Source organism: Silene latifolia, chromosome X (assembly GCF_048544455.1).
Source record: "Silene latifolia isolate original U9 population chromosome X, ASM4854445v1, whole genome shotgun sequence".
Classification (NCBI taxonomy): domain Eukaryota; kingdom Viridiplantae; phylum Streptophyta; class Magnoliopsida; order Caryophyllales; family Caryophyllaceae; genus Silene; species Silene latifolia.
Genome location: NC_133537.1, coordinates 130,454,019 through 130,468,045, shown reverse-complemented (window position 1 = coordinate 130,468,045; position 14,027 = coordinate 130,454,019). Strand labels below are relative to the sequence as shown.

The following is a 14,027-nucleotide window of genomic DNA, read 5'->3' as shown; positions in this document are numbered from 1 at the left end:
GTTTTAACATTTTTTGCTGCAACTTTTGGTCATAGCATTCTGAAAGCTTCTAGATCTGTTTTTCGCCTTAAACTTGTGTAGAATTCTGTATGATCCTCGTCGTCTAAGCTGCATTCACCGTCCCCACAAAAACACAGCTTGTAAACACCCAGCCCTAAGTGAATCATGGGTTATATACTTGCGCGGTACTGGCACGCAATACCACATCGAAGCTTTGAAAATATTTTAGAAGTTGATATGACCACTATTTTGGTAGGCATCAGATAATTTTTTGGACAGTGAGCAAGATTAGGGCACAACTACTAACGATCAACTCTATAAGTTACATTGGGTAATCAAATAAAGGACCAAATGACAGATCTGCTTGTAATGTCTTTTTTACCCAATAATTTGAACATCATTTACAGATTTGTGTTGGGCATGATTTACAATCCTTTAAATTATCAGAAACTAATATTACAGCCTAGATACAAGGATAAAAATCAGGAATAGGAAGTATTAGTAGTAGGATGATACCTTCGTAGATAAACTGGCCGTTGGGTTGTTTTCCTGCCGTTTAAGATAGCCAACACTATATCCAAAATCATCCAGTATACGGACTTCAAAATGTCATTGTCTCATAATCTGAGTATCTTACTCTGAACAAACAGCATCAACTCGCTCTGCTCTAGCGCCATTAACTTCAACTCTGATTGGAGTACTATTTGGAGCAGCAGCTTCTATCTATCACTATCTAAGATGCCTCCTCTCCAGAACTTTGGTCCGCAGAACCCACTCTATTGTAAGCTTCAACCGCTTCCTGTAATTAGAACATACATTCTTGAAACTACAGTTCCATTATCAAGGGGCACAAAAACTTATCTGAAACCGGCCCTTTAATCCTATAACTAGATGAGAAATACACACGGATTTAGGTTTGTCGCACATGTTGTGAAAAGAACGAGATTCTTTTTCCAGGGTTAGAGGAGAATAAAAAAAGAGGACAGGCTCAATCGATTGAAGGATAGAGAGGAGCATCTAAGCGAATAAAAAGGGGCTAACTTACAAGGAGAGAGAAGCAAAAATGGCTTCACGACAAAATCAGACAGCCAAAGTTACCACAGAGGCAAACAAGAGGACGACATGTTCGCCTAGAAGTGACACCATCTCATACAAGACTCACTCAATGTATCATATACATAAAGTGGCTCAATTTTATGAAATGACGTAAAAACAGAGGATGGCCGAGATTTTTTTTTTCCAAGAATACTATATGACCCGTACAACATTACTCAATAAATAAGCAATCCACGCCAAGAGTACCAGAGAAATTCGACTAACCTTACCGAGATTCTCCTTAGCATCACCATCAATGATGTCACTTTTTGGTCTACCATTTGCATTTGTTTGATCAGATACGTCAAGTTGATTCTTTGAAGGTAAACCATTTACTTCACCATTAGCAGCAACTCCACTATTAGAGGTAGCAGAAACAGAGGTCGTCGACTGATCTGTGTTCCTACCGTTAACCAATTCTGACACACTTCCATTTGTTGGTCCAACTAAGTTGTCCTGTTTCACTTCCGTTTTCATGTTCTCTTCTTCACTTTGGCGTTTTCTTCGAGCTTCTTCTTCTTTTAGTTTCTTAAACCTGTAAAAATAAAGAAGTAAAAAAAGGTAATTCCAACACAAAAGATCTATGTTTCTTCAATTCTTCACTAATGGGGGGTTACACCATAATTCACACAGCACTCAAGGATATCAGTACGGAGTCTGTAGTCGGCCCTAGAAATTCCAGACTTCTACTAGAAGGGACAAAAAGGTACACCTGCATGTACAATTAAAGCAAGAGACTGTGGTGCATTTAGTTGAAGATTCAATTATTCTCAAACAGCTATTTATTTCATTTTAAAAACTCAAAAAAAAATCAAATTCAAAGATAATTTTTTCGGACATGTCCAACAACTAGACCTAGCAAACAGGTCAATCGAGCTGGGTTTGGGCCGGATCAGTTTTGGGTTTGCAAGGATTCGGGTTCAGGTTATATTCGAGTCTTATTATTACCAAGTTCTTTAGGAATAATGATCAGTTTGCAACAATAAACATTGAGGTTGGTCATGTAGGTTCTGGTGAATTCAGGTTACGGGTCCTTAGTTCGGGTGTTGGTTGGTTATTTGGGTCGGTTTACCAGGTCTACCCTCACCCATATCTTCATTTTCAGACAGTTCCCGTATCTGAAAAGGTAAGTCATGCAGAGTCCAACACTTGGATATATTCCCGTGCCCAAAACCATACCCAAGTCCAAATAACATAGATAAAGACAAAAGAAACAGATAATCACCTATCTCCTGGACGTGGCCCTGTGGAAGGTATATCTACTTCTGCTTGGATTGATTTTGCTTCATACACAGTTTTTGCAGGTTGTGGTTGCTCTTCCTTCAAAAGATCACCACTAATCTGTCCTACAGGATTCTTAGCACCACTCATCTTCTGAAGCCAAACTTGCTGAAGGGTACTCAAAATATTATTAGTAAACCTGCAAAATATATACAAAGAATAGTTGCAGGATAATGTCCTTACAGTAATGTCTCTCAGTCAAAATAAAAGGTGAAGAAGACACGAACCAGTAAAGGCTTAAACCAGAAGGTACAGAGAGGGAAAAATAACCAATCATCAGCGGAAGGAACTTGGTAATCGCTTGTGAGCTCTTCAGATTTGGATCATCTGGCTGAAAAACACCAAGTATAAACGACTATAACACGAGCGGATTATAAATTCTACAGCATGATTGCTTAACACAAGGGCGGGCATAATGGGATGAACTTCGAAAAGAAAAAGAAAAAAACATGCACACTTCGTACCAGGAAACAATAAAGTGCATGGCCTAAAAGCAACAGAATGGCTAGTTTACTCATATATAAACCAACAAGAGACTCGAATCCTCCAGACATAGACATGTCAAATTGGTCAGGCGGGCGAGTTACATGTCCTTTTATTTCTGGTTCGGGTAGAATACGAGTCAAGTGTATTTTAAGGTTCGATACTACGGGTTTGTATGGGTCGGTTTTGGGTTAAAATAAGAGTCGTGTAACACCTTTTAACAAATGTGGGGAATATAGGTTATCATGACCCAACGGGTCGGGTTTTGACCCGTTATTTACATGCCACGGGTCGAGAACAGCGGGTTATTTTCCTGTCGGTTTTCGGGGTATTCAAGACACTCCGTAAAAAATTAAAAGGCACTAGATTATAACAATTCTAAGGGATAAATAAAAATGGAACTAGCGAAGTGTGGACCAACCTGGGATGATTGCATGATTTGGATTGAAATGTACTGTGAGACAATCAACAACACTGGCAAAACAAGATAAGCTGCAGTATCTGACCATCCAAGTGGGGGATGACCATCCTGCACAAACATGAAGTACAAACCAATGGTATTTATGAGAGAAAACAACTCATAGACAATGATGGTCAGTTGTTCAGTCTCAACTTTTAACCAAATAAAGGTACGCAAAAACACTCAACGTAAATCAACTAATGGGCACAACATTACTTAAATTTAACATAAGGGTATACAAAGCACATACCACAAAAGGGAACAGCCAAGAAATGCCACTTCCGCTTGCACGAGAAGCAACAGTAGTTGGACCAGCAAGGGAAGGTATCCAAAAGAAACCTTCTGTAAGAAGTCCCTTCACGAGAATAAAAAAAAATTGCATGGTTCAGGATAACATGAAGCAGTTGTATAGCAATAAAAGCACTTTGGAATCTCACTAGGCTTTACGCTGTAATACCTCATTAGCAACATTAGATAACGCTCTATAAAGACCAATCCAGACTGGTATCGTTGCTAGTGTTGGCAGGCATCCTAAACAGAAAGTAAACATACGAACATATCAAATATTTGAATATTTAAAACTTAACTAAGAAAAAAATTGTTTATGAGAGATTGTAACACTAATGGTTAACCAGAATTAATAGAAAGGGCAAATAGGGTAGAAGATTAAGGGATCAAACATTACCAGCCAGTGGATTTATTCCAGCAAGTTTATACAACCGAGCAGTTTCAAGTTGAATTCTTTCCTGTAGGTACACCGCAAAAGGCAGCAATATTAGTTACGGAACTCATAAGCTACCTCTAATGGTACTCCACTAACCATGAAGCAGATTCTATTCATTACAAGAGAAGGAGAAATATCACATCTATAAATATTATTAAAAGGGTAAACCTTAAAAGCCACGTAGACAATACCACCTCGCATTACTAAATGCCACCTTGCATTACCAAAATTCTACGTCACCAATCCTCCATGTAGTATGACGTGTTTAATTAAGAGGGTAATTCATGTTCGTATAATGATCCATTTAAAATCATACACAAATTAAAAAATATTTACATAAAAAATAAATTAGCATAACAAACATTAAATTTTGGCCTTTTTAATTTCTAGATAAATTAAAAAACAATTAAAAATCAAAATTCATACTAAATTTTAAATTTCTACGTTTATTCTTAGAATATTTTAAGTAACAAATAAATATCACATAATTCTAATTTTACGCCGTTTATGAAATAATAAAGAATTTGTAAATATTAAGGGCAAATAATAACATACTTAACATTAAACATTGACATTTTAATTTTTAAACCTACAATTGGCTAAACGAAAAATAAAAAATTACATCACTCTAATTTTAAATTATTTATATGTGCAACTCCTTCTTAAATATTATTGCAATAAACTTGCTCAATTTCATTAAATTGAATACATATGTAAATCTATAAATATGATTTATTATAAATAAAAGGGAAGACAAAATATCTACCATTTTTTAGTTCGTAAGATAACTTCCTAAACAATTCTCATGTAATGTGGATTTTGTAAAAAAAAAAAAGTAAATCTTTTATATTTCATTTCTCATTTTTCTATATTTATGTCTATATTAAATTTGCTCATAATGAAAATGAATGCTCAAAAGTCCTAAAACATTTATACATATTTATGTATATATTAAATTTGGTAATAATAAAAAAACAAAAGTCATAAAACGCATCCTAATTTGGCTATAAATGTTTGATGGAAGGCAACATTTGTGAGCCGAAATTCAAGTGAATATTTTTTCACCCCCATCGCTAAAACAATTATATATATGTTTCAATAATCTTTGTTATCATTGTATCAACATCAGGGTAAGTGTACTAAGGTTTTAAATTAATAATTTATTTATTTATTTTCAAGTTCCATTGGTTATGAAATAATCTTCACATTTTTAACCTTCACATATATGTTGTTTTGTTCTCATTTAGGGGCTATCAAGATTTGTGGAGTTGTGTTGTTCATAGGTAAATATACTTACATCTTTATGATTCAATGCCCTATTTCTTACATTATTTAAGGGAAAACTTAAATTAATAACGATAAGGTTAATATTACATCAATCAAATTCCACCATTTTGCTTTTTATTAATCACTCAGTGGATTTTTTTTAGGGATAGTTCATTGGAGAAAGAAGACTATTATGAATGTGAATGACTAATTGTTTTTAGGTTCATAAATAAAATTTAGTATTTCAGAAACTTTCAAATGTATGTTTTATTTGGGTATGTGTTTCTTTTTTATTCATCATTTTTCCTTTGAAAAATAGCTCTCGTAGAATGAAGTTGGAGTTGCGAGGATTTCAATCTTATTAAGAAGTTGGACAAAAAAATTCTATTGACATAGATAATAGCTAAATGTAAATTATTATCTAATATTTATGCGTACATGTCATATTATCTAATGCATATGTCTTATAACACATAAGAAATTGCAATGAGATTTGTAGTAGGCTATTATTTAACTCATTTTATCATTTATGCAAAAATATAAAATTTAGAATTTTTGACAAATTGGTATAGATGATATAGTAAGACTATCAGTTATTAAAGTTCATAACTATGCTACTATATGATTTATGACAATTAAAATATTGAGAAGATAAAAAAAACCTTATAATTCTATATGTTTTAAGCTCCTTACATTGTGAGATTTATTATTCTCAAAAAATGAAGGAAAAAAAAAGAGAAATAATTCAACCTTATGCATTAATTTGCCATTTCGTCTTTACTTACTAACTTTATTTGCCGGAAGACAAAGCGACGTTCAAACTTTTACATAGAAAATTTAGTACAAAATCTATACAATCTAATCAAAAAGCAACCTTTAAGCATTTATTTTTTTTTACATGGTGTCATGAATTACTGGACTCATTGAAAGATAACTTTTTTAAAACAATATGTTTTTAGTATATTAATCAAAATAACAACTAAAATACAAACCAAAATTGTCAAAGAAATAAGGCATTAACCAACTAACTTTTATGTATTTCAAGACTATTTTTTAAATGGATCAACTAATTGCTCAGACAAATATAAACAATACGATAAAAATAACAAAACTAAAACAGATAAACCCGTGAATCTGATTCACGGGACACAAACCTAATTGAAATAATCTATACAAATAATCTATACACCTGAACTTGCCGTCAATAAATTGTAAAGTTTTCAAAAAAAAAAAAAAAAAAAATGGAATCGTCAATATTCTTTCATGTAATTATAGCAAAAACATGTAGCCACAAACACCGGAAGTTTTAAGAGTCAGTCATCAGTACCAAATGAAAGGTCCATAACAAATCAAATGATACACATACTTGTATCCTCATGACTCTCCCATGAGAAAAGGTGAAAGGCCCATAACAAATAAAAAAACCAAGACAAAACCTTTACCTCATAACTCTTACACCGGAATAAAGAACATAAGACAGGTGAAAGATAAAAGAACAATGTCAGCTAACACTACAGGAAGATGTCAAGGGATTACGATATGACACAACATTACCTGATCTCCAGCATAGCGCTTCTGTATAGCCTTTATTTGAGGCTGCAGAGATCGCATAGCCATAGCAGATTCAACCTATACAAACATAGATGCCCTCTTATATTAACATGTAGCACTTCAAACTTTCAAAGTTTAACTCTCCAATATGCAGCCATACAAACGGAAATAATTATCAGAACAGCCTCCAATTATTGACATGAAAATAACAGTAGCTTCATACTTGGCCTTAAAGACACAGGTTGAAGTCCTCACTACAGAAGGCACAGGAACCAGATTCATCCTTCTCCCCCTCCCTCCTGAGTCCTGACTCCCACTGCTGAGGGTGTCTCACTAGCCTTGGGTGAATCAACCTTGGAAAAATCCCAGTTGAGGCCCAGAGAGAAGTGCTCCCTCACTTCAAATACAAACGCCCCATAAATTCAAAATCCCTCTCAAAAGAAAAGGCGGGTCCGTAGTGTTTGGATTTGAAGGGAGGGAGTACAATAGTTCTGTCGTTAACCAGAGATTTAAATACTCCCAGTCCCCTAGGTATCATTTTATTAAGAAGTGAACCATAGTACTATTCAGCTATGCAAATGTACCCTGTTTCTACTTCAGTTTGGATCCCCGTTGCTTTTGTCAGATAGTGATACAGGGAGTTAATAAGTAGAAACTATGGCACAGAAATACGGTGTCAGTCGCAGTTGTAGTAACGGTTCCAAACAAAATCTCCATATTGGATGTCAAAATAAAAGTGGTAATTGAACCCCTTAACTGTGTTTAATTGTGAAGCTAAGTCCATTAAGTTTTATTTGTAGCGATTACCTCCTTAACTATGACTAGAAGTAAAATCCAACCAATTTTTGTTTCTCGACCAGAGTTTCACTAGCAAAATCATTTTATTTCTCTCAAAAAGTTCATTATACTTATAAATAAGGTTTTCTTTTCAACTTTACCATTTTTCATTTTAAATTGGAAGTAAATTTCTTAGAGATGCAGCTATTTTGACATGTAATAGATCGTGCAAATTTTGGTAAAATTCAAGAAAATATCCTTAAATTTTAAATAAACTGTGTAAAAATCTGCAAAGTCGTAAGAATATTTTATGTGTGTATAAGAAATGGTATGCAGAAACATAAAATAATATTATGTGGAGATTGGTTGAAAAATAAAATGATAAGTTTGATTTCCCATTTGGTCAAAATTTAAGGAAGTCAATTACTATATATCAAATTTGAGAGGCTTGATTTCACCACGTGATAAAGTTAAGGAGGTCAGTTGCCACTTTGGGTCGTGTAAGTATGTAGCGTACTCACATCACAGGTCCTCAACTACAATTTCAAAAGTGTTTGCCGAATGCTCTTATTAATTACTGTTTCTCAAGATTTAGAAGTTTGGGTAGATTTCCCTATGTTGTGGTCACTAGTCTACCTTTCCCCATATGAAATTTACACTTGCTTTACAACATTCTATATCATCAATCAATCAATACTATATATTAATTCCAGAAACCAAGGGATTTCAATGTAATTAAATAAATCTATACAAATTAATTATACTATATAGTTTTAAATCAATAGCACTGTGCGATGGACCTGAACAAGGGACTTCAATGTAAATATTATATAGTTTTGGTTGAAATATAAATTTAGAGAACACCGGAATATGGTGATTTTCCTTAAAATAAACATGTCCCACTTATGGTATTAATTAGTATAAAGATGTTAATTATTTTAACATAAATAAATATGATATAAGTATATTATATTTTGGAAACTATTAAAAAGTAAATAAATCAAGCTAGATTTCCAAAAAATATAATATTCCATAATTATTTCGACTTAATTAGTTTAATGCATATATGTAATATAGTTAATGCATATATGTAAATCACTCATTGGATACTTAAAGAGTAAAAATAATTATGTTAGTAGTGAAAAGAATTGTAGTAACATTGGATATAGTAATATGATAGTAATCACTCATTTGAATAGTCAAAGTAACAATATTAGCAGCGAGCGGGAGTAGTGAAAGTAACAGAAGTAACAACGGGAGTAGTGAAATCTATACTATATAATTAAAAGGCTAGGCAAAAGCAATTAATTTTATTCCACATGTCACTAGCAATTAATTTAATTCCACATAGGATTAGGAATCAATTTACTTTCTATACATTTAAATTATTTATTTAATCTATAAATAATATAAAAAGACAATCCAAAACCACCAAACTACACAAATTCACTTTTGACACAATTCTAGCAAGTCACTTCATCACCATAATTTAGAAAAGAAAAAACAAAAAATTAAAAAATTTACAAACATTAAATGTGTACTTTTAAATAGCATGATAAAGAATAAAGTTCGATCTTTTAATTTTTTTAAAAATTAAACAGTTAACAAATCAAAATACATACTAAATTTAAAATTCCAGTGTTTATTATTATAATATGTTGAATTACAAATAAAAATCACATCACTCTAATTTTTCAACGTTCATAAATGCAATTTTTTTTGTTATAAACTTCTTCAATTTCATTAAATTATTATATACATCTATATATACAATATAATTTAAAGACTAACTTAAGCATTTTTTTGGCATCACATGCCAAGATAGGCTACTCATAAAGTATTTATCTAAAAAATAAAAACATATTATTATATCTCACAAGTTATCTACAAAAATATTAAAGGGGAAGATTAACAGACGAAGTTAATAGCTTCTAATACACTTTTTCTCTCAATAATAATTTTTAGAATTTATCCAATATCTTATTTTCGACATTAAAGTTCTTATGAATATTATAAATAACTAATTTATTCCTTAATCATAAGTGGAAAAATATATTGTGTAAATAGTATACATATAAAATATAATTAAAAGGCTAACTTAGTGATTTTTAATCGCCACGTGCCAAGATAAATTATTTACAAAATATCTAGCTAAAAAATAAAAAATAAAAATTTATTATTATATTTTACAAGTCATCTAAAAAATATTAAAGGGGATATTAAAGGGGGGAAGTTAATTGGTGAATTTAATAGGTTCTAGCATACTTTTGACCTTTTTTTCTCTCAATAGTAATATTTAGAATTTATCCCCGTAAATTGTAACTTTTAATATTCCAATATTTTATCTTCAACATTAAAACTATTAAGGAATTCCAAAAGAAACTAATTTACTCCTTAATCATAAGTGAAAAAAATTATGTATAAATAGTGTTAAATGGTAATAATATTCACATATACAAAAGTGGTCACTAATTTTATTTTCTAATACTCCTATTTATTTGATTTCGTTGCAAATTTTCATCTTTGGTAGTTTATTAGGGTAGATTTTTTTTTTACGGATATTTCAGAAAAATGATTTAGAAAGGTTATTGACTTAAATATAAATTATTTGGCAGGTGAATTACTAATGGAGGAACTACACAAATTTAGAACGAGAAGGGGTTTTTACTCCTGAGCAAGATGGAAGATAATATTGGTAAATAATAGTTTTTTTCGGTACATAATAATTTCTATTAAACCTTTTTCCTCATATGAATATGATTTTTTTGAATTGTACACAATATTTTTAAAAATTGAATCTCTATTAATTTCGTTTATGATTTCATTTTCAAATGACATTTGGAAAGCAAAATCATGTTCAATGATCGTGGTATAAATAACAAACGGAACTACATATAAGACTTGACTTTTGATATTAATAATATAATTGATTAATCGTGCATATCAACCATTTTTTACGCTAACTTTATTTTTGGCTATAAATTCATATAATTGTTTATGTAATAGCGACTATGATTACATTTACCTATAGTGTTTTTTTGTTTGTATAATGATTTGTCAAGATATTTAGTTGTACATTTATGTTTAGTTTATGTTTTAGCGACAAATGTTAGCATATTCAATATAACTAAAACTTCCGACAATTGATACTATGGAAAAAATTATTTTCATAAAAAATGTGTAAATCAAGTACAAATTATATATGAGCATAAATTTACTTTGAAGATTGGACTAATCAACTGAAGTATAACCTCGATATAATAAATAAATTTGGTAATATAAATAATAGCTCTATACCTAATAATATATAATTATTTTGCATCGTAATTATTGTCAATATATATTTATATAATTCTTAAGTAGGAAAATGGCTAGATAAATAAAAAAACTCATTTTTTCTTTCGCTAAGTCACTCACAAAATTGGTCCAAGTCTATAAAGTGCACTTCATGGTAATTTATTAATTAGTGCACCTCATGGTAATTTATTAATTAGTACATCTATTTAAAATTAGTTAATCTTACAATTATCATTCTTATTCGAATGAATTTGTTTATTCTCTAATATATCTAATTTATATAGAGAAATACGGTCTCATCAATAAATGATAGGCTTAAAATATAATTTTCCAATATGATATATGGACTATACAATTCCTAAAACGTTGGGTATAAAAAGGTTATAAGTTCTACAAAGTACAACCGCATACGACTAAATTTTGAATATTACCTACAAAGCCGTCATTATTAGATTAACACTAATTTTTCTGTAATATTGGAAAATATCTATATTAGTTATAAAGAAAAATAATTGATAAATACAGACGTGAGAAATCTAATTCTAACCCGTGCATTGCACGGGTATAAAAACTAGTTATCAATATTAATGTACTAAGTAGTGAAAGTAACAATAATTACGACGGGAGTAATGATAGTAAAAGTAATAATAACAATGTAATAAAAGTTAACAATTCTAAGAACAAAAGGAAGTATATATGAAAAATTAGCTAAGTAATCGATTTAAGTAAAATATTAATAGCGGGAGTAGTGAATTTGTCTCATAATTTATTTCATTGTAATTTTAAGATATATTCCGTATCATAGAAAAATATATTAATGATAAATTTATGAGTTATGCAACTTTAAAGTAGTTTTAGTTAATTGAAAATATATTTTAATGCTAAATAGAGGTAGCCCGGGCGAAGCCGGGCACCCATACTAGTTTCTATCAGAAAATAACTAGCATAGATTAAATGGTGTTATATCAAAGTATTGCCTAATTTTTTTTCAAAATCTCACTTGATACGGCTGAAACATCAGCATGCTTTTATTGGGTGTTATGCAACTTAATGGCTACCTTAAAATACACCGAACAGCAGTACTTTAAAATGTTGTACTCTGAAATTGAGCACCTCCTGGTCCACCTCCACCCATGCACTGAATTTCAGATCTATTGATCCATCTCAACCATTCCAACCCCGTGAAAGCAGCAATGTGAAATCATCTCTTATGCTTTTCTCGTCGGAACTGTGTTGATGACTTGGCTTACCATGGTACCACCTTTTAGCAAGACACCTTTTTTATTTAATCGTCCAGACGTCCACCAAATTTTTTTATTTTTCCTCGCCTCTTAAACCCAAAATATGTTACTCAACGACATATCTTCCCAAATAACCCTCTTATAGTTTTCTCTTTCCCTCTCGAAGATTGCACTATATCTCAATTCAAACCCTAAGCTCCACATTGGCATCAAATAGAGAAGTCTAAGCTCTTGCCTTGTAACATCGGAACAATGACGACTCCATTATTTTTTGTATTCTTTTCATCATTGGCATCAAAATTAGGCCCTTATCATCAATTCATCATTTCTTTTTATTTTTTTCAGCTCCATTACCCCTGTAACGTCTCGTAACAATGACCCCATCCCAGACAAACCACTCCATGATCACATATAATTCCTCTCCATATAAGAATCGAATAAAATAAAGGTTACACTAGTTCCTACAGCATGGAAGCACACCCTATTATGTGGAAGACGAAGCAACATGAATATAAAACATAAAAAGGAGCAGAAAGACAAACCTGCTTCTTAGACAAAGGAAATGTGGCGGCCTTAACAAGAATAGTAAGCAATATGATAGCGAAACCATACGAATACGGCACATGTACCGAGGTCAGTCCATCTTTCAAAACCTATTCAGTAGATTAAATTCAATATCAATCCCACAAATTACACCAGTACCTCAATGGCTCACAAAATTAGGTGCAATATTGTACTCCCTCCGTCCCGGTCATCATTTGTTTACCTATTTCATTTTAGGATGTCTAGTCAATTGATCGTCCACACTCAATTTTATCCACTTATCTAATAATTGGTCATCTCCTCTTTCCTTGGTCTTTTGTGCCAAAACCAATGGTAAACAAGTGACCGGGACAGAGGGAGTGACCGTATTAAGCGTAAATTTGGAGTAACCGTATTAAGCGTAAATTGAAAATTGCGTAAAGAAGAAGTAATAATAAGGATAAAAAAACCTTAAGAATGGATTCCATGGAAGAAGTAATTCCAGAAAGCCAATCACCGTTTTGTTTGGATACAGTGTTGGAAGCGTCGACAACATCAGTGTTATTAACAGCGGCATCGGCAAGAGTATATAGAATACTCTCAGCCCTACCAAACAGCTCCTTGACACTTTCAGGATCGGGTAATTGACTCGAATTCAATAACCCGAACTTGGCGACGACGAGTGGGGCGGAGTTGGTGGGTTTGGGGTTGGAGAAGCGGTGAAAGAAGGGGGATTTATGGGTTCGGGTGGTAGGAGATGAGTATGGGTATGGATAGAGGAGAGGGTGTGATAGATGAGGAGATAGAAAGGTGGACATGATTGAATTGTCAGAAAATGGGAATTGAAATGGAGAATGGAAAGGGGTTTGAGATAAACCCTAGTGATGTGGAAAGGGGAAGAACTGTTAAAGGAAGAAGACGAAGCAGAAGAAGAGATGATTTTGGAGATTTTTAAGATTTTACTAGCTTTTGAACCCGTGTCCGCACGGAACGATCTTCAAAATTGCATTATTATAAATAATATTTATATTATAATTGTAATTGTCATAATTTAAAAATTCGCTTATATTCCTTTAATCGAGTATAAACAAATAACAATTTGCATATCCAACACATCTAATAACTATTATACCCTAAAAGCAAACACGATGTACATCACGTTCATTTCATGAAGAGCTTAAGAAAATATATTCGAGCATTAATAGAAATAGTTAAATTTTCTTATCTAAATTTTAACATATGTAAAATTAAACTGGTAAAAAAACAAATTTAAATGCAATACCGACCCGCTTTTCTTTTAGCTGATCCATGTCCCGTAACTTTTGACCCA

The 14,027-nt window shown here is 31.9% G+C and overlaps 1 protein-coding gene across 2 annotated transcripts; it reads right to left on the bottom strand.

Moving 5' to 3' along the window:
- Positions 1-361: 361 nt before the first annotated feature.
- LOC141623607 (inner membrane protein PPF-1, chloroplastic-like) lies at positions 362-13,696 on the bottom strand. 2 transcript variants are annotated; one of them, XM_074439712.1, is made up of 11 exons: positions 13,168-13,696; positions 12,718-12,828; positions 6,864-6,938; positions 4,005-4,065; positions 3,777-3,850; positions 3,570-3,674; positions 3,281-3,388; positions 2,604-2,707; positions 2,321-2,515; positions 1,321-1,630; positions 362-799 (listed from the first exon to the last, which is right to left on the bottom strand). In XM_074439712.1, exons 1-11 carry the CDS (start codon positions 13,513-13,515, stop codon positions 734-736), a joined length of 1,557 nt encoding a protein of 518 aa, XP_074295813.1. In that variant the 5' UTR covers positions 13,516-13,696; the 3' UTR covers positions 362-733. The 2 variants fall into 2 exon arrangements, with proteins under 2 accessions (XP_074295813.1, XP_074295814.1); XM_074439713.1 differs by having other exon boundaries at positions 1,326-1,630; positions 13,168-13,633.
- Between the last annotated feature and the right edge of the window lie 331 nt (positions 13,697-14,027).